Consider the following 20637-nt stretch of genomic DNA (forward strand, 5'->3'; position numbering starts at 1 on the left):
AGCCCAATATAGGGCTTGAACTCATGACCCCGAGATTTGAGACTTAAGCTGAGATCAAGAGTAAGACACTGGGGCGCCTGGGTGGATCAGTTCCTTAAGCATCTGTCTTTTGCTCAGGTCATGATTCCAGGGTCCTGGGATCTAGCCTGTGTCAGGCACCCTGGTCAGCAGGGGGGTCTGCTTTTCCTTTTGACACATCCCTCTGTTGCATTTTCTCTCTCACCCTCTCAAATAAGTAAATAAAATCTTAAAACAAACAAAGAGGGATAACAACAATTTGGGGAAGGGGGCTGGAAATCACGCAAGTAAAAGTTATTTTAAAGTTTGAGTTTGCTGGCGGGTTAAAAAGAAAAAAAATATTAATTTGAGAAAATTTTTCCGAATTGAAGACTTGACTTTTCAGATCAAAAGGCCCATTAACATCCAACACAGGGGATGGTATCAGACTGTACTGAAAACAATCAGGGTGAAACTTAATAACTTTGTAAATAGAAAGATCCTAGAAGCTTCCCAAAAGGGAAGAAAAAGTTTTCATGAAGAAAATGAAGAATCAGAATTGTGTTAGATTTAACAGAAAAGCTAGAAGACAGTGAGATAATACCTTCATTTTGAGGGGACATGATCTCTCTCTCTCTTTTTAAAAGATTTTATTTATTTATTTGAGAGAGAGAGAAAGAGTGAGTAAGAGAGAAAACATGAGTTGGGGGAGAGGCAGAGGGAGCAGTAAACTCCCTGCTGACCAGGGAGCCCAATGCAGGGCTCAATCCCTGGACTTCAGGATCACGATGTGAGCCAAAGGCAGATACTTAACTGACTGAGCCACCCAGGTACCGCAAAGGGACATAATTTCCAAGAGAAGATTATACCTAGCCAAAATATCAAACAACCACTGGGACAGAATGAAGACATGCAAAAGCTATAAAAATTTATTTTTCATGAACCCATCTGAGAAGGCTACCAGAGGATATGTTCCACAAAAAAGTGAGTATAAACTAAGAGGAAAATTATGAGATTGAAGTGTGAACCTAAAATGGCAGTTCTACAGAAGAGCTACTAATCCAGAAAAGTTCTAAGAGAGAAATCTCCAGGAATTTGAAACTGAGAGAACACTTAAAGTGTTAGGAAATAATGAGAAGAAATTCATACCGGTGGGGCTAAGGCTGAATTAGTAATAAATACTAATAGAAATAGTATTTCTATTATATAGAAATAAATTAAATATTATATAGAAAGAAATTTAAATTAAATAAAGAAATTAAAATTAAAAGAAAATAAATTAAATATTATATAGAAATAAATTAAATAGAAATAGAAAATTAAGCAAATGAAAAAACAAGACGATTTTTAGGAAAATAAAAGGAGGAAAGAGAAAAGTAATCTTGTATAAGGTTCAGCTGTGAATACCATTTATTTTACTTTTTAAAACAATTTTATGTATTTGAGAGAGAGAGAGAAAGGGAGCATGAATGGTGGGGAGGAACAGAGGAAGAAGGAAAAGGAGGCTCTCCACTGAACAGGGAATCCAGTACCAGGCTCGATCCCAGGACCCGGGGATCATGACCTGAGCCAAAGGCAGACACTTAACTGACTGAGCCACTCAGCTGCCCCTTACGAATAACATTTAAACAGTTATAGTGGTGTAAACATTAAATATATGTTAATAAACACGGCAATAACTGGGGAAACTGGGAGTCTGCATGTGTGTGGTGGGGCTAGAGGATGTGGTAAAACAGAACTAAATCTTTAAATTTCCATAGTAGGAAGTAAGTAAATAATTCCTAAAACGAAAAATACCAAGACATAGCAAACAAAAGCATGTCCTTTGAAGATATGGAGTTAAATGTGAAAAAAAATTAGCTAAATATGTTGAAAGTGGCTGCCTTTGGGTAAAATGAGGATAGACACAGTGAAGGATGGCTATTTCTTTCTTTTTTTTTTTTTTTTTAAGATTTTATTTATTTATTTGCAGAGAGAGATCACAAGCAGGCAGAGAGGCAGGCAGAGAGAGAGGAGGAAGCAGGCTCCCTGCTGAGCAGAGAGCCCGATGCGGGCCTCGATCCCAGGACCCTGAGATCATGACCTGAGCCGAAGGCAGCGGCTTAACCCACTGAGCCACCCAGGCGCCCAAGGATGGCTATTTCTTATAAAATGCCCTGGATAATTCCATCACTCTTTAAATTACGAACATATAAAACTTTGACGGAAATAAAAACTGAATTCAAAAAGGAAAGAAAAAAAAAGCTCAGGCTATGGAGTCAGAAAGCGCAGGTTCAAGTTCTGATTCCACCACTTATTAATGATCTGATACTGAGCAGCTATCTACAAAATGCTAGTATGCCATAAGTGGATATAAAACTTGGTAAATAATAAAACTACATAGCCCCATTCACTGGATTTTATTTTATTTCATAATTATTATTCTTTTTTTTTTTTTAGTTTCATGTTTTTATTTACATTCCAGTTAGTGGGGTGCCAGGGTGGCTCAGTCATGATCTCCGCGTCCTGGGATTGGCTGTGTCGGGCTCCCTGCTCAGCAGGGATTCTGCTTCTCCCTCTCCCTCTGCCTCCTCTCCCCTGTTCATGCTCTCTGCCTCTCTCTCAAATAAATAAAATCTTTAAGGAAAAAAAAAATTCCAGTTAGTTAATATATAGTGTAATATTAATTAGTTTTAGTCCATTCACCAGGTTTTATTTTGAGAGCAAATCTTGATTATTTTTGTTTCCCATATAAACTTTAGCATAAACTTTATATATAGTATGTTCTAAGTTCAATGACTACATCAAAATTCAATGCATTTGTAAGTCAGGGATCTTATCTCACACAACTACCCTGTCTGCATATCAGTATATTGTTCACCTCCTTCTTTTTAAATATTGTGCTTTTAAATATATTTCCCTGTAACTAGGACATTAAACTGTTCTCTATATTTTGCATATGCTATTACTGTACTTCTCACACTGTGACTTATAAATTCTAGCATATTTGAATCTACTTCTATAAGCTATTTCCTCAATCACAAGAATTTCAGTTTTGAGTATGTTGGGATTTCAAGTCACTTCTGTTAAATATAATTAGTATAAAAGGTGTGGTGGGGGTGGTTGGGATTTTTCAAAAGAGATAAAACAGAAACCCAAGCAGAAGAAGTTTTCTTGCAATACAGCTCTGAGAAATAAAGAAAGCTGAACCAAAAGAAATACAGGTTCAGAATGCCTGCCAACATTTGTTAGTGTGCAGGGAGCCACGTGGATTGAGTGTTTGAGTGTGATTCTGAACCACACTGATATTTACCGAATCTAGCCTAGACCAAGGCTATCTAACTCTGAGAACTGGAGAGGAGTTTGAGAAATACTACAGTGAACTGGATGGGCTAAATAAAAACTGAATCTACTTTATCTTACCTGGGCAGGGGATAGTAAGAGTCGCCTTTATAGGCAGGCTCCTCAACCATTCAGTAATATGTACTGACTTCTTAACAGGGGCCATAACTGAGCCAAATGCTGGGGATAAAATGAACAAAACAGGATATGATGATCCCAGCTCTCAAAGAGCTGATAGCCAAGTAGAGGAGAGAGTAAATCAGAGAGCAGTGCCACCAAATGTAGGCAAATAAGGGGGTATAAATGCATATGAGAGGGTCAAGGAAGGCTCTTCTCAGAAAAGAACTTGAAGGGTAAGTTAAATTTAGAGCACATGTGTCATAGGGAGAAGGGATGGAGAGCATTAAAAGCCTGGAGGGGGTGGCGAGGGGGGAAAGCCGTACAAAAATCCAAACATGAATTTTTTCCTGCCCTCCTCAGAACAGACATCTACAAATCTGAGACAGAAGTAGCAAGACGGTGAAAGATGGCTCCTGAAACATGTAGCCAATAGCCATTCTCCTGTAAGTCTGTAAGAACATCGCTGCGAAACTTGGACACAGATCTGCTCTATTAAACAATATCTGGGAAAGTGTGGACTGCTAGTTTTTCTGGCATATAATAGCAGCCAACAGCAGACCAATATACAATCTGAGAAATTTAGGATTCCTTAACAAACAAACAAAAAAATGCTTATCATTGAAAATGCATAGCATTCCATGGGAGGAATTTATTTGTTTATTATTATTATTTTTAAAAGATTTTATTTATTTATTTGACAGAGAGATATCGAGAGAGGGAATACAAGCCGGGGGAGTGGAAGAGGGAGAAGCAGCCTCCCAGCTGAGCAGGGAGCCCCATGCAGGGCTTGATCCCAGGATGTTGGGATCATGACCCAAGCCAAAGGCAGATGCTTAACGAACTGAGTCATCCAGGCGCCCCCATGGGAGGAATTTAAAACTCAGTTATCTAGTGGTGCCTGGGTAGCTCAGTCAGTTAAGTGTCTGAGTCTTGATTTTGGCTCAGGTCATGATCTCAGGATTGTGAGATCAAGCCCCACATCAGGCTCTAGGCTGAGCCCAGCACCTGCTTAAGATTCTCTTTCTCTTTCTCCCTCTTCTGTCCCCCAACCAGATCCCCCTACCCCATGCATCCTGATGTCTCTCTTAAGAAAATAAAAGCAAAAAACCTCCCTCAATTATCAAGGTGAAACTTAACCTTCAAATATAACAAAATACAGATATTGAGAAATTCAAAATTTCATGTTAAGTATGAAAATATTTCAGTAACACAAATCTGATTAGGACATTCTCTTGTTTAAAATTCCTCAACAACTCCCCACTGTTTGAGGATAAAGTTCAAATGCTTTAGTTTGATCCCTGTATCCCCTCCAGTCCCATTCCCTGCTCCCTGTCCTCCATACTCACACTCCAGCTCAAGAGTAGGTTACCTATATACATCATACCTTTTCAAAGAAGAGAGAAAAGCCAGCTTATACGACCTTTCACTGGCCAAGCATCAAAACAGTTTTAAATGGATGGGTAGACAGATAATACTTATAGCTAATTTAAAATTATGAAAAGCTATGCACTTATAATGATACTTAAGAGATAATAGCTAATATGAAATGTATTAAAAAACTCAAATACCAAGAAGAGTAACTCTAATAAGGTATTTGATTTTTTTTTTTTTAAGATTTTATTTATTTACTTGACAGACAGAGATCACAAGTAGGCAGAGAGGCAGGCAGAGAGAGAGAAGGAAGCAGGCTCCCTGCCGAGCAGAGAGCCCAATGCGGGACTCCATCCCAGGACACCGGAATCATGACCTGAGCCGAAGGCAGAGGCTTTAACCCACTGAGCCACCCAGGCGCCCCGTATTTGATTTTTTAATTTGTTTTAAGTAGAAGAGTATAAAAAAAGAAACAAGAAATGCTTATTTACAAAATAAACACCTGTTTATAAGGTAGAAAAGGCTGAATACAGGGAACTGTGAATAAGCAAACCAGACCTCAAGAAAGTAGAAACTACATCAAGAACAAAAGGATTACTCAACATGAGGATCACAGATAGTGATAAGGTAGAAAGAGGACCCAATAATTAGTCCACACTGGTGATCACTTGAACACAAAAAAGCAATTTAGGAAGTTTTAATGCTATAATCCAAAATTATAAATTAACTAAATGCCTAAGGAATAAAACTAAAAATATTTATCTAGATCTCTCAAATCCTAGGAATGAAAGCTCTAGGTATCTCTACCAAAACCAGTGAGATGCTAGTAAACCATATGCAGCTTCTAATAAGTGTAACAGAATACATCAATAAATAATAATGACAGGACAATGGGTTACAAAATTCTGGATAAGCAAAACCTAAAAAACACATCATTCCAGGTAAAAACTCCAGGGGAAAAAAATACATCATTCTAGGAAATACTAAAATCTCTATCATTCCAGGGGAAAACTCCAGGGGAAAAAAAATACATCATTCCAGGAAATACTAAAATCTATATAAAAAGGGTGATCTTACAAAGCTTTCTGGTCATTAGTTCAGCCATTAAACGCAGCACAGTCCTACGACCGGTGCCTCAGCTTTGAAATACTCTGGGAAAAGCAATCAAGAACCCTGTCTTAACCAAAAAATGAACAACAGATCCCTAAGCAAAGCTCTATAATCTTGGTTGGACTACATCATTATTCCCTTTCTTTTTGGTCTGACAAGATTAATATCACTCTGAAGAGTAAAACAAGTAATAACCTGCTACTAGAATCCCAGGGAAGTACCAAGATAAGAATGTTATAATCCTAAGAGAAAAAGCATGGTTAACAACTGTCTTGTTTATTGGCTATTTAGGGTGACTGAAGCATTCAAAAAAAATCAACCATTCTACCCTTGTAATAGTAATTTTAATCGCTTAAAGGTTATCTGAAATTTGATCTTAAATTGTAAATAGTTCTGAGTGCTCCTCTTTGCATACAAAAGCCTCTTGGATTTTCCAGAATCTAATCAAGAGCTCTAAGCCTCTTCAAGTCAGGGACTGTGTCTTATTTGGCTTTATGCCATCAACTCTTAGCACAGTGCCTATAGTACAGTCACTTCTCAGTAAATGTTTCCTAAGTGAAAGCATGAAAGATAATAATAATAGTTATTATTATAAAAACCCAACATACAAATAAATCAAACTCCTTACCTGGTTTTTTCCCCCTCTTTTGACCGGGAACTTGTTCTAAGCCATCTTGGCCTTTTCTCATTAACATGGCGAGTGAGGCATCATGAGCTCTAAACAGGTCCACAACTTCATGTAAGGCAACATCTGTGATCAGGTCACAGCTCAGGACTAGTACATCTGTCTGTCAAATGGAGAAGGGGAAAGTCAGTATCACAAAAGACAACGGATCGCACCCATCACCACAGGATAAACTTACGATGGCTTGGCAGCACACACAGACTGGACACTTGTTTTCAAACATTTTTTATAGCAGCAGAATAAGTAAAATAAATAGGGTTGCTCTAAGTAAACTGTCCCAGGGGAGGTCTGGAATATCTACCTCCCTGTGTGTGTGTCTTATTGCTGCCCAATCTGAGGCATCACTGGAATTCTGGGCTCTAAGGAAAAGAGTCTGGAAACTACCACATTGTCTATCTCCATGACTGTGGAATTAATGATCTTAAATTTATACATCTCTTTACAATTTGAAAAGTATTTTCACATAATCTGATGATTCCATTTGGTTATGAAGTCCTATAAAGCAGTCACTTTGCTACAGTATTAGAAAATAAAAGGATGACTATAATATAATGCCCATCTCTCAGGAGACCAATCTAATTCGTAAACAATTACTATAAAACCTCAAGTATGTATAAAAGCACTCATGTAATTTGTATACCAACACCATGGGGTGGGATTGTTACTGTTATTTGTTCCCATTTTTATGGATAAGAAATATAAGACTTGGGGCACCTGGGTGATTCATTGGGTTAAAGCCTCTGCCTTCGGCTCAGGTCATGATCCCAGGGTCCTGGGATAGAGCCCCACATCGGGCTCTCTGCTCTGCAGGGAGCCTGCTAACTCCTCTCTCTCTCTCTGCCTGCCTCTCTGCCTACTTGTGATCTCTGTCTCTCAAATAAATAAATAAAATCTTTAAAAAAAAAAAAAGAAAGAAATGTAAGACTTAACTACTATGTGTCTGGCAAGTAACATGCATTTAGTAACTATTTGATGAATGAATGAATATATCAAGGAAGTAAAAAAAAATGTTGCATTTCTACTAATTCAGATTAATTACAATAATAATTAATAATAGTAATTAACGTTTATCAAATGTGTATGTTGGCCAGGAACAGTGATAACACAAAGTGATAACACTTTGCATGCATTCCCAATCTTTACAAAGTTATGCCATAAGCACTATTATTATTTATACTTTACAGACAGAGAAACAAGTAGTTATGTAACTAACCAAGATCTAATACTCTATAAGACTATTCATATAAATAAATAATCTTTACTAATGAATAGTGTTTAAAGAAATACAGCTTTGCTAGTTTGGAGACCCATATAAGGGAGTTTCTAGCATATAGCATTAGGTACCAAAAACGCCTGAATGTATATCTTAGATACTTCTAAATTTTGGTCTGTCTAGTACCCGGTACTATGGGCACTAGCTATCAACTTTGGAATATCATAGTTTTTTAATTTATTTGACAGAGATCACAAGGAGGCAGAGAGGCAGGCAGAGAGAGAGAGGGGAAGGGAAGCAGGCTCCCTGCTGAGCAGATAGCCTGATGCGGGGCTCTTTCCCAGGACCCTGAGACCATGACCTGAGCCAAAGGCAGAGGCTTAACCCACTGAGCAACCCAGGCGCCCCTGGAATATCATAGTTTAAGAGTAACCTGGATAAACTAAAAAAGTATTAATAAGAAGATGAATGAGAAAGGGCTAGAAACATGATAGCTTAAAGAAGAGAAGTTGTTTAGTAGGGAAAAGATTGTGTGGGGAAAACTGAGCAGGACAGGGATTATGGGTAGGATTAAGGAAGAGGTAACAGCACTCTTTAAATACTTGGCAGTCTTAAGGAAGAAAAAAATTTTACCTCAATAGCCCAAGACCAAACTATGAACAAACAGGTAAAACATGAAAAGTTTTTGGTTTTCATATTAACTTATATCTGTCAATCAGAGCTAGTCAAAGAGAAGAATTCTGTAAGGCAATGAGTTTCCCATCATAGGAAGTGCTCAGGCAGAAGCTGGATTACCACTTGCAACAATTTATTTACCTAACATTTACTGAGCATTAACTCTATGCTCAGCCAGGCCCTATTCTGAAATATAGAGGGAACTTAGACTAGAAAGTGTTAATAAAATGGGAGTGGCTAAGAAAGGCTACTTAATATTTTTTAAACAAATGTCTACCTATACATTCTATTACAGAATTTCATCATAAATGCAGAAAACAGGTTTGCCAAACAATTTTGAAAAACAAATCCCTTACATTGCAATTTAAACTGACTACACAGTTTCTCAATAGCACACCTGCAGTTTCCCAGAGGTGCCTCGGGTAAAACCTGGTTCCTATTGCCCTTTCTGAGTCGGCCAGGGCAACTCCTCTTTTATTAATTTTATTTTCTGTGTAAGCTTTGGTTTGGAAATCTGGTTTTGCTACTTTAAAAAGTCTGAAAAACATTTAACATTTAAATTATTCCAGGTTTAAGAATAAAATGAGAATCTACATGGAAATTTTTCTAAGTGGTTCCTACCTTTCTAAGACCTTAATTTAAAATCAAGATTCCTGTGGCAGCTGGGGGGCTCAGTCAGCTAAGTGACTGACTTCAGCTCATGTCCTAATCTCAGGGTCCTAGGAGAGAGCCCTGCATCAGGCTGTCACTCAGCAGGGAGTCTGCTTCTCTCTACCCCTCCCCCAGCTCATTCCCTCTGTCTTTCTCACTCTCTCAAATAAAATCTAAAAAAAAATAAAATCAAAGATTTCTGCTTTGGGTGGGAAAAATAGATGATTTCAACTCACATTCTACTACAGTAAAAAGTCATGTTTGCTAAGAAAGTGAGTCTCAACCATAAGAATGCCTTGACTTACTGCTTGAAATTTCTTATTTTGAATAAAGAATCAGTACCAGAACCATCATTCCTTTTTCTACATGTAACTCATCACTTAACAGCCTAAACAATTCCTTCTGACAGCCTCTTCAAGTTAAGAAGTTCAAACTTGATGGGCGCCTGGGTGGCTCAGTCTGTTAAGTGTCTGTCTTCAGCTCAGGTCCCAAGACCCTAGAATCAAGCCCTGCAAAGGGATCCTTGCTCAGTGGGGAGCCCCTGCTTCTCCCTCTCCCTCTGCCTGCAGCTCCCCCTGCTTGTGCTCTGTCAAATAAATAAATAAAATATATATTTTTTAATTTCAAATTTGGATTTTTTTCCCCTACTTTTCTGCTTAATGCTATCTTAGTTCCTTCTGGATTTTAACGGAGTTAAAAAAAAAAAATTCCTAAATTCACCATCTAGGAACCACCAAACATTAGCAAATCAGCCCATGTACCTGAAAGCTAAGGAAGAGATAGCACACAGAATCCTCCCTCTTAAAACAATGCTTAGAAAGGTTGGGAACACGGGCTATTATTAAAGACATGTCACTATAGCAGTACAGAAGCTGCCCCATTTCATTGTAATAAAAATGACAGTTTGCTGAGGGGGGAAAAAAAACCCTCCTTTCTCTAATACGCTGGCTGATTTTTGCCAACCTACTGTTCTACAGTAAATTTCAATTATCAAGTGTACTCCAAAGTGAAGAAAATGACCCCAATGCAGATGCCTCTGAAGTGGCAACAATGTTGTCTTGGAAAATAGAGGCTGTTATCATTCAGCATCTGCAAAAAATAAATCTGTCAGTATAGTGATTGCCAAACAAGTCCTGTGTAATTGGGAACAGTCGCAGCCTCATTTTTGTCTTTGCTCTTAGATGACTTTTTGCTAAGATGAATGCAAAATCCCCAAGGAGCCCAAGAAACAGAGCCTCCCCCGACACCCCCAAACCCTGCCCCATCCCCATGTCTGGTTACCATCTGTTCTCAGCGTGAAATGAAAGGCGTCAGTCGGAAAGGGCAGGGCCTGAGATACAGATGGAGGTCTATTCCTTAGGCCCTCTCCTGCCTCCCTTCCAGAAAACGCACCATCTAAGACTCGCTGATGCCAAACACATTCCCATCCTCCTTGCAGCCCCACCAAAGGAAAGTCTTTGCTGTTTATCAATGTACTATGTTTCCAAAACTGGAAATCCTGGAATAAGAAACAAAAGTCTAACATCTTACATCTTCACATTACTAACTGTTTCTCTTTACATTTTTATAAACACTATTAAATGACTACTGTTTTGATTTGTATTCTAACTAGAAATGCAAATGTTCTTGCACTAATTGGAGCCCGGAGAGAAAAAGTGGAAAGGAGGTATTTCTGATCACGTGTGACCACAGCCATGAACAAACACAGACTGTGTGGACTGTGAAGCAACTGTATATATGAAGTGCAATTAACTTGAAAGCTCCCTGGACACACCAATCCTCAGCTGCCTTGTGTTTCAGGGCACTGGTTCTTTCCTAAAACCAGCAGTAATGCCTCTTCTTTTGCAGAGACCAAATGGAATCTCCACAGAGGGCTCTTCTCACTATTCTAATATCCTCAGTATCCCTTATCCCAAGCCTGTTCCTTTCAAGGAGCCAGGGGAACGTCAAGGGCAAAAAGCACGGCTCAGAAGGACAGCAAATGTGTGCAGTTTTGACAAACTGGAAACATACAAGATCTTTAAGAGAAGATGAAGACAGCACAATAGTGTTTGGGAACAAATCAAGATACCCAGGAATTCAAAATTCGAATTGCTGCCAGTTAGTTTTGGCTAAAGCAAACAAATTAAGCTCAGAAAAACCCAATTACAAAGCTAGGGCAAAGCCCAGAAATCCCTCATTACAAGAACATTTTCAATCAAGCCAAAACCACTGAGTAAAACTAGAAGAAAAAACCAAACGTTAAATCAGAAAACTGGATGTTATGTGTGTGTGGTGGTGGTGGTATGGTGGGAGGTGGTAAGAGCTACTGGGAACAGCCTCTCTTCTTTTCCTGGCAGCTGCTCCATGACAGATTGTTATAAATAACACAATCTGGCAAAAAATTTCCTATGGCACAGAGAAAGAAAAACACTCCCCTGGGAAAAAAAAAAAAAACAGTCAGGGCAAGGTACCACGCTTTCACCCACCCAGCACTTCCATAAACAATGGCTATGATCCAAATTACCACCCTGCACCCCAGCCCTGCCGTATGGAACTAATGAATTCAGCTACTTGGTGCAACTATGAATGGTCACAATTTACATTTCCTATGTGGTCCAATCCCAATCCAACCCTCAAGAGTAGTTTGGTGCTGTAAAAAATGCCAATGTCCAACTGCAATGGAGACCTCACCATGCTTGATTTCCAAGGAAAATGTTTGGAAAAGACTCCCAGTCTACAGTTCCCAAAGTGCATGGCAAAGGGCCAACTGCCATTTTGTTTTTAATGAGGCTGGGGCATTAGGTGCAGGAAGGAATGACCAACTCAATCTGTAAGTAAGAAATGTGGTAATCCTTAGGCTTAGAGCTAAACATCCTTCCTATGTTTCTTAGCTGAATCATAATATCACCACCACAAGGATCTGAAGTCAGAAATCTGGCCATAGTCTAGGGCTGAAGTCCTCCCTCTCCTGCCCAGTCCACTACCCCAGTATCTTACTGGCTACCAAGTCCTCCTCTTTTTTATCTTATTTTTTTTCTTTAAGGATTTATTTACTTATTTTAAATGAGAGAGAGAGAGCACACATGAGGGGAGGGGCAGAGGGAGAGAATCTTTCAAGCAGACTCCCTGCTAAGTGGGGAGCCCAAAGATGCGGGGCTTGATCCCGAGACCCATAAGATCACGACCTGAGCCAAAACCAAGAGTCAGATGCCCAACCAACTGAGCCATCCAGGTGTCCCCAAGTCCTTCTATTTTATCTCCATCGCTCTACCTTAGTTCAGGCCTCAAAATATGTTTCTAGTCTCTTAGCTAGTCTCACTCACTCCAGTTTTCCCCTATTCTAATCTATACTCCAATTTCCATTACTTATTTCACTTCCCTGCTTAAAGGCAGCCTAAAATAGTGTTCTCCAAACTTAAGAAAAAGTTGAACACTTATTCACTTATTCCCACTTTACTTTTAAAATTTATTTAAAAACACATGAATTATGATAAGTGATATAATATGCTCTTCAGATAACATACAAAAACTGATATATATATATATATATATTTTTTTTTTTTTTTTTTAAAGATTTTATTTAGGGGTGCCTGGGTGGCTCAGTGGGTTAAACCTCTGCCTTCGGCTCAGGTTGTGATCCCACAGTCCTGAGATTGAGCCCCACATCTGGCTCTCTGCTTAGCAGGGAACCTGCTTCCTCCTTTCTCTCAGCCTGCCTCTCTGCCTGCTTGTGATCTCTCTGTCAAATAAATAAATAAAATCTTTAAAAAAAAAGATTTTATTTATATATTTGAGAGAGAGAGAGAGAATGAGAACATGAGTGGGGAGGATGGGAAGAGGGAGAGGGACAGACTCCCCACTGGGCAGGGAGCCCGATGTGAGACTCCATCCCAATATCCTGGAATCGAGCCCTGTATCAAGCTCTCTGCTCAGCAGGGAGCCTGCTTCCCCCTCTCTCTCTGCCTGCTGCTTTGCCTACTTGTGATCTCTCTCTCTCTCCAAATAAATAAATAAAATCTTTTAAAAAATGATATTTTTAAAAGAAGAGGTAAAATTTTAAAAAAACTAGAGATTCTAATATCTTCCTTGAGTTCTCCATCCTGCACATCCCCTGGCTTTGAGATCACCCCATTTAGGATATTACTGCTTTGTAGGACTGAGTTTAAATTCTTTAGCATATTAAAAATCTTTAAAATATGACTCCACCTACCCAATCCAGCCTTCTCTGGCCCAATTCCCCTTCCACATAGCTAATGTGAACTTGCTGGAGTAAACTGCCAATAATGTATTCCCCATTCTCTCTTCCCACCCTACCACATAGTCATCCATCAAGTTTCAGGTCCTGTCGCAGTTATTATAAAGGGCAGAGCCAGCATATTATCTCCTCTAGAGATGAAGTCTTTTCTGATCCATTGCAGACCTTAAATCACTATCGTGAATTACATAGGTTTTTTCTCTTCTAGACTTTGAACGTCATAAGAAGCTCTTTTATCTTTGTATCCCCGGTGTTCAACCTAGTCCTGGCAAACAAGCATCAGCAAATGTTAGCACTCTTCCTGTTACCTCCTTCTCCGTGTTTAAGTGGACTCAAATGGAAACATCCAATTTCAGATGTTTAGAAACAGCATACTTTCTGACAGAGCTGAGAGCCCCCTTTGTAGAGAATGTGACTGTTCAGAGTTAGGACAGGGGCCAAAATGGTAACTCCGCAGCATCCTAAAGCAATGAGGTAGGGAATAAATGTGCTGCTTCCAACAAGGAAAAGGGCAGGAATGTCTGAAAGTCAAGAAACCAGATGCAGCTGTCCTGGAGGGGATATGCTAGATTTAGAATTTTAAAATGGGGATTCAACATTTATAGTTTTAATATTTATAATTCATTTACCTTCCTACAGAAGTTCTCTTCAGGTTAAGAATAGAGGAATTCTACTCATGTTTCCTACATAAAGCTAATTAATTTCTAACACCGTTAAATGCATTATAAGCTAATCACATCTCTTCCCAGAATTTTTTTTTGGGGGGGAGTTAATATATTTATTTATGTGACTCATTTTGTAACATTTAAGACATAGAGGTTGTTTACAAAAATACGTAAGTTGGTCTTTCTTCCAGGATTTAAATATCTGCAATTTAATTTTAAAATCCAAATGCATGGACATTAATAGAGAAATAACAAAGGTGGTTTTTTTGTTTTGTTTTGTTTTGTTTTCTCAAACCAAATCTTCACTTTGAAAGAATTTACTATTCTGAATCTATTTTAAATAATTTCATTCTTTTTCTTCAGTTGACACAGGATAAAAATATTATTGCTCCATTTCAAGACCATGAAACATGTTCTTAACAATTACACTACATATTTTCTGCCTGTAACTTGAATTTAAATTTTGTCCTGAAGTATGAAATACGTAGAAATATTGTCCAGTTTACTTGGAAGCCAGAAAGCTTGAGAGAGGGACAGTAGAGGGTAGTTAGGGACTGTGACAAAGGGGAGTTTATTATGAAGAAAAGACAAGTAATGAGTTAAAAAAAAAAATGAAACTAAAATCATCCTCAAAAAGCAACTCTTAAGATTAGGTATGTCTTCTTTTCTTATTAATTGTCAACATTAAATGATGTCCAGTGTTTTGCATTTAATTTTACATGTGACTTTGAAAGGGCCACTCCCTTTTGGGGCCTCAGTGTCATCTATAAAATGAGAGGGCTGTACCATCTCTGAAGTCCTTTATGGCATAAAATTCTATGATTACAAGGGTCAAGCTATTCCTACTTCTTTATCTAGAGCTAGGCTCTGGGTTCAGAGGTGATTAATAATTACGGTGACTTAAAAAGAGCTGAGTTTTTCATCTACTTTGGGCATCACTATGAAAGATTAAATCAAGTTAAATACAATTTTGATGCTCAGCATTTAATTAAACTTGAATTCTTTCAAAAATAATAATCCATGTGTGGCACGTATGGCAATTTTCAGTTAATCAGAGAAGTCAGTTAGGCATAAAAATCCAGAACTGGCTTACCATTCTGGTTAAAAAGAATGTACTATCCAAGTTTATTCATTAAAGGATGTGTCTCTGAATATCTCTTCAGCAAATGCCTGCGTAATCATATAAGGGTTCCAATCCATAGACTCCAGTTTGAAACCAATAGTTATATTCTACCTGCTACCATCAACTCACCTGGTTCTCTAAAACTATACTATCTTCAAGTTGATGGCAAAACACTGGACATCATTTAATGTTGACAAACTCTTACACACACTTTATTTCACTTAGATCTCACACAATTCTGTAATATCAATATAGTTAAACCAATTTTATAGATAAGAAAAAAGAAGCTAAGAAATATTATGTGATCTGCCCCTTTGCTATCACATTGCCTTCTAAAACACACACACACACACACACACACACACATACACGCTACCCTAACACATTACTTTCAGGTGTAAACATAGTGATTCAACAAAGTCATACATTATGCTATGCTCACCAGAAGTGTAGCTACCATCTGTCACCATACAATGTTATTATAATATCACTGACTATATTTCCTATAGGCCCTCTTTATTTTATTTTCTTTAAAGATTTTATTTATTTATCTGACACAGAGAGAGAGAGATCCCAAGTAGGTAGAGAGAGAGGGGGAAGCAGGCTCCCTGCTGAGCAGAGTCAGATGTGGGGCTTGATCCTAGGACCCTGAGATCATGACCTGAGTGGAAGGCAGAGGCTTAACCCACTGAGCCACCCAGCCACCCTAATATAGGCCCTCTTTAAATGTATTCATGTCACATTTAAATTTGGTTACACATCTTACTATTTAAAACCAAATCATATGGGAAGAGAGGGGAACCCTTTTATACTGTTGGTGGGAATGCAAGCTGCTGCAACCACTCTGGAAAAGAGCATGGAGGTTCCTCAAAAAGCTGAAAATAGAGCTACCCCACGACCCAACAATTGTACTACTGGGTATTTACCCCAAAGATACAAATGTAGTGATCCGAAGGGGCACATGCACCCCAATGTTTATAGCAGCAGTGTCCACAATAGCCAAACTATGGAAAGAAACCAGATGTCCATCAACAGATGAACAGATAAAGAAAAGGAGATATACATACAGAATGGAATACTGCTCGGCTATCAAAAAATTGAAATCTTGTGGGCGCCTGGGTGGCTCAGTGGGTTAAGCCGCTGCCTTCAGCTCAGGTCGTGATCTCAGGGTCCTGGGATCGAGGCCCGCATCGGGCTCTCTGCTCAGCAGGGAGCCTGCTTCCTCCTCTCTCTCTGCCTGCCTCTCTGCCTGCTTGTGATCTCTCTCTGTCAAATAAATAAATAAAATCTTAAAAAAAAAAATTGAAATCTTGTCATTTGGAATGACATGGATGGAACTACAGGGTTATTATGCTAAGAGAAATAAATCAATCAGAGAAATACAATTATCATATGATCTCACTCATGTGGAATATAAGAAACAAAACAGAATCATAGGGGAAGGGAGGAAAAAAAACCAAGACGAAATCAGAGAGGGAGAGAAACATAAGAGACTCTTAATCATAGGAAACAAACTGAGGATTGCTGGAGGGGAGGGGGGTTAGGAGATGGGGCAACTGGGTGATGGACATTAAGGAGGGCACATGATGTAATGAGCCCCGGGTGTTATATTAAACTGATGAATCACTGAACTCTACCTCTGAAACTAATAATACAGTATATGTTAATTAATTGAATTTAAATAAATAAATAATTAAAAATGAAAACCAAATCATGGTTTATGAAAAACTAGATTGTATTTCAAAATAAGTTATATTTTGAAATGATACTTGAAAATTTTAAAGTACCATTTAACTATACAGACTGTGCTTTTATTCAAATTAATAAATCTCTTCTAATAATACCCTCTAGGTCATAGAATGTAATAATGCCACTGTGAATTGCACTCTTCAAATCATATTTCTGTATATCACAATTTGAAAGGGAAAATGATGCATTAGAGAGATCAGAGAAGTCACAAGGATGCTGAGGAGCCTGAAAACAAGGGAACTAGGGATCCTTAGACAGGAGAAGAGAACTTGGGTACCTGATAATGGAAAGGCTTGCCACAGGAAGAGGAAGATAATATGTTCTGATTGCTCAAGGACAGAATATGATTTAAAAGTAGAAATTTAAGAAGAACATTGATGAGTTTAACATTACAAAAAACTTTGTAATATCTAAAACATCATGAGAAATCCCCACTGGAGATTCTCAAACACAGCCTAATACGATCTTCACGGGAAATACTTAAGAATAGATTCTTGTGGAAGCTAAGAATAGACGTCTTCATAAAATTTTTTAAAAAATTTTATTTATTTATTTGACAGAGAGATAGAGAGCACAAGTACGCAGAGTGGCAGGCAGAGAGAGACAGGAGGAAGCAGGCTCCCCAGCAAGCAGAGAGCCTGATGCGGGGCTCAATCCCAGGACCCCGAGATCATGACCTGAGCTGAAGGCATAGGCTCAACCCACTGAGCCACCCAGGCGCCCCTTTTACTAGAGATTTTTTTCTCAAATGTTATTTCCCATTTGAAAGAGCTCTCCTTCCTCTGCTACTCATTATCTCCTTATATTGCTTTATTTTTCTTCTTAGCACCTGTTATCATCTGAAATTGCTTTCTTGTTTATTATATTATCTGTCTCTTCTTATGGAGTAGCTCTAAGAGGGATCTTGTTTATCTGGTTTACCCCTCTATTTCCAGCATAAGCAAGTGCATAAATGAAAAATATGACTATTTTGTAGATGAACTGAATTAAATGCAAGCTTGGAAGGGACTTCTAACCTCTTTAAGGTCACAGGCTAGTGAGTGATGGAACAAGAATTAGAATCCAGGTTTGCCCATTTTCCTGAAAGCCTGCATTCTTTTCAGTATGCCACTCCACCTCTTTGATAAGATAAAACAATCCTCCCTCTGGGAAAACCTGCTTGGGGAAGAGGGCCAGCCACGTCAGTACACTTTTTTTTTTTTTTTTAAGATTTTATTTGTTTATTTGACAGAGATCACAAGCAGGCAGAGAGGCAGGCAGAGAGAGAGAGTGGGAAGAAGGCTCCCCAGTGAGTAGAGAGCCCGATGCGGGGCTCGATCCCAGGACCCTGAGATCATGACGTGAGTTGAAGTCAGAGGCTTAACCCACTGAGCCACCCAGGTGCCCCCATGTCAGTAGACTTAAGGCTTGATGGAAACTTACAGATACAAATAAAATGAACACCAAGCAGCCAATGCCATGATCCCTCTGGTCTACAATCACTGAAACTCAACTGTAGGCACCTGTGTCTACATAAAAGGAGTAAGGAGCATGTTCCGAATGTTTACAAAGAGCCTGCCTCCATCTGTCATTCATTCAATACATACATATTGAGCACCCAGAAATAGTTCCTGTCCCACATCATCACAGATGATGATGTAACAAATCACTTTAATCCTCTGTGCAAGTACAGAAAAATGAAACCTAATCCAGTCTTAGAAAGCCAGCAAAGGCTAACTGGAGCAGATGATGTCTAAATTAAGAGCTGAAAAAAGGTTGGGTAGCTTATAGACTGCTTGAAATGAACTCCCTGGTCATGATGACAGAATGTTTACTGACTTCCCACATATAGCATAGGTCCATTCTCCTAGTCAGAGCAGGACAGGTGGCCCTTCCAAGAGCTTCCAAAAATCGAAGCCATATGGCTGCCTATCACCCAAGGATAAAGAGAGTATGTGATGACAGCCTGGGTGTTCTATCATAATTCCTAGCTATCATGTTTCCATCCTATTCTATAGCCCCTCATTCCATAAAGCTGTGGATATATATACTAGGTTATTAAAGTCAAGAGAAAAGCTTCACTGAGATTTCCTGGGGTGGGGGGAAATGTTAAAAAATTCCCTCCTTCAACTTGCTAACTTGTTTCTACCATAACTCCTGGACTTTTTATTATTCCACCAGCCAGCTCAAAAAAAGGCATCGTTGGGGATATCCTGAGGCCTTCCTGGGCAACCACAGCCCACCAAGCAATCATAAGAAGAAAAGGTGCCACTTAAAAAAGTCTTTAGGCAAGTTTGGACCATGTTCTCAGATTTTCCCTTACCCAAAGCATACTCATTCTTTTCAAGCAGATAGAAATCTGCCACAAACAAATCCTTGGGCAAAATGAAAGGTTCCAGGAAAGAATGACAGAGATTTGTAATATGATAAAGACATCAAACAGTCAACTGAAAATAACTTGTACTTAGCTTTTTGAACATTTAAAAATAGCACATAGGCTTAATCTTTCTAACAAGCTGTCCCTAGGATGGGGATTTCATGGGTATAGTTTGCTCTTTGTTGTAACATGTTAGCTGTTTCATAAGACATATAACAATAGTTCTTTTGCTACATCAAAGAATTTAAAGAACTAAACCTCTAACTAGTGTGCTGGTATCATTACCCCTATTTTCTGGGTTGTGAAACTGAGGCAGAGGGAAAATGAGGCTTGCCTGAGGCTCAAGATTCCTGTCTAGATTAAATAGAAAATTATCAACTCTGCAATCTCTAAATTAAGAGAAGCCATTGAGACCTGCAATATAAGGTGAGTGTTTTAAACACAGGCTACAGAACTCTATTATAGATTTTGTCTGCTGAGTTCTCCTAAAGACACCTCACTACCCTGTTCTCAAAACACTTATCTAAGGAATAATCACATTGTTTCTGAAGCACAAAAATGCCATGAATGACTGATCACCTCAGACAATCAGAGGAGCACCTAATGGGGGTCAGGCTCAATGCCCAAGGAGTCAGCAAGTTTTGCTTCATGGGCTGATCACACACATCCTTACTTATGGCCCATGAAGAAGAGCTCTTTTTGCTCCAGAAGAGCCAGAATTCTTGCTCATATGCTTCTAGACAGGACTGAAAGGCTTCCCACAACATCGCATCTTCCTCTACTTAAGAGAAGGATATCCTCAAACTCATGACACAAGGATACTACATAGCTCCTTGAGTCCTGGAGGAGATTTGCTGATTTTTAAGTATGTTTCACACAAAAATAATTAATTCGGAGTTTTATAGTACTAAAAACCGCTGAATCGCATACTTTAAAAGAGTTCTATCTTTACATATAATTACCTAATGTATACAAAAAATTCTAAACACATGGATCCCACAGACTTAAAAATAGAAGAAAAAAGTAAATTTGAAAATTCCAGACTAACTAAACCCATTCTGAAGCCCAGGGTCTAGAGTTACAGCACATTATAAGGACAACTGATGCTTGTCTTTCGGATGCAGTATGAGTGAAAAATCATGTATATTTGAAGGACGCCTGGGTGGCTCGGTTGGTTGGACGACTGCCTTCGGCTCAGGTCATGATCCCGGGGTCCCGGGATCGAGTCCCGCATCAGGCTCCCAGCTCCATGGGGAGTCTGCTTCTCCCTCTGACCTTCACCTCACTCATGCTCTTTCTCACTGTCTCTCTCTCAAATAAATAAATAAAATCTTAAAAAAAAAAAAAAAAAAAGAAAAGAAAAA

The 20637-nt window shown here is 38.8% G+C and overlaps 1 protein-coding gene across 5 annotated transcripts in view; it reads right to left on the reverse strand.

Annotated features, from left to right (window-relative positions):
* The window catches only part of EIF2B3 (eukaryotic translation initiation factor 2B subunit gamma), a 125525-nt gene that overhangs the window by 82196 nt on the left and 22692 nt on the right, over positions 1-20637 (reverse strand). For all 5 annotated transcript variants that reach the window (XM_044238093.1, XM_044238092.1, XM_044238094.1 and 2 more), the window contains one exon: positions 6548-6707. In XM_044238093.1, the coding sequence (XP_044094028.1) occupies positions 6548-6707 (160 nt within the window). The remainder of the gene's footprint in view (positions 1-6547; positions 6708-20637) is intronic.

This window comes from Neovison vison, chromosome 2 (assembly GCF_020171115.1).
Source record: "Neovison vison isolate M4711 chromosome 2, ASM_NN_V1, whole genome shotgun sequence".
Classification (NCBI taxonomy): Eukaryota; Metazoa; Chordata; class Mammalia; order Carnivora; family Mustelidae; genus Neogale; species Neogale vison.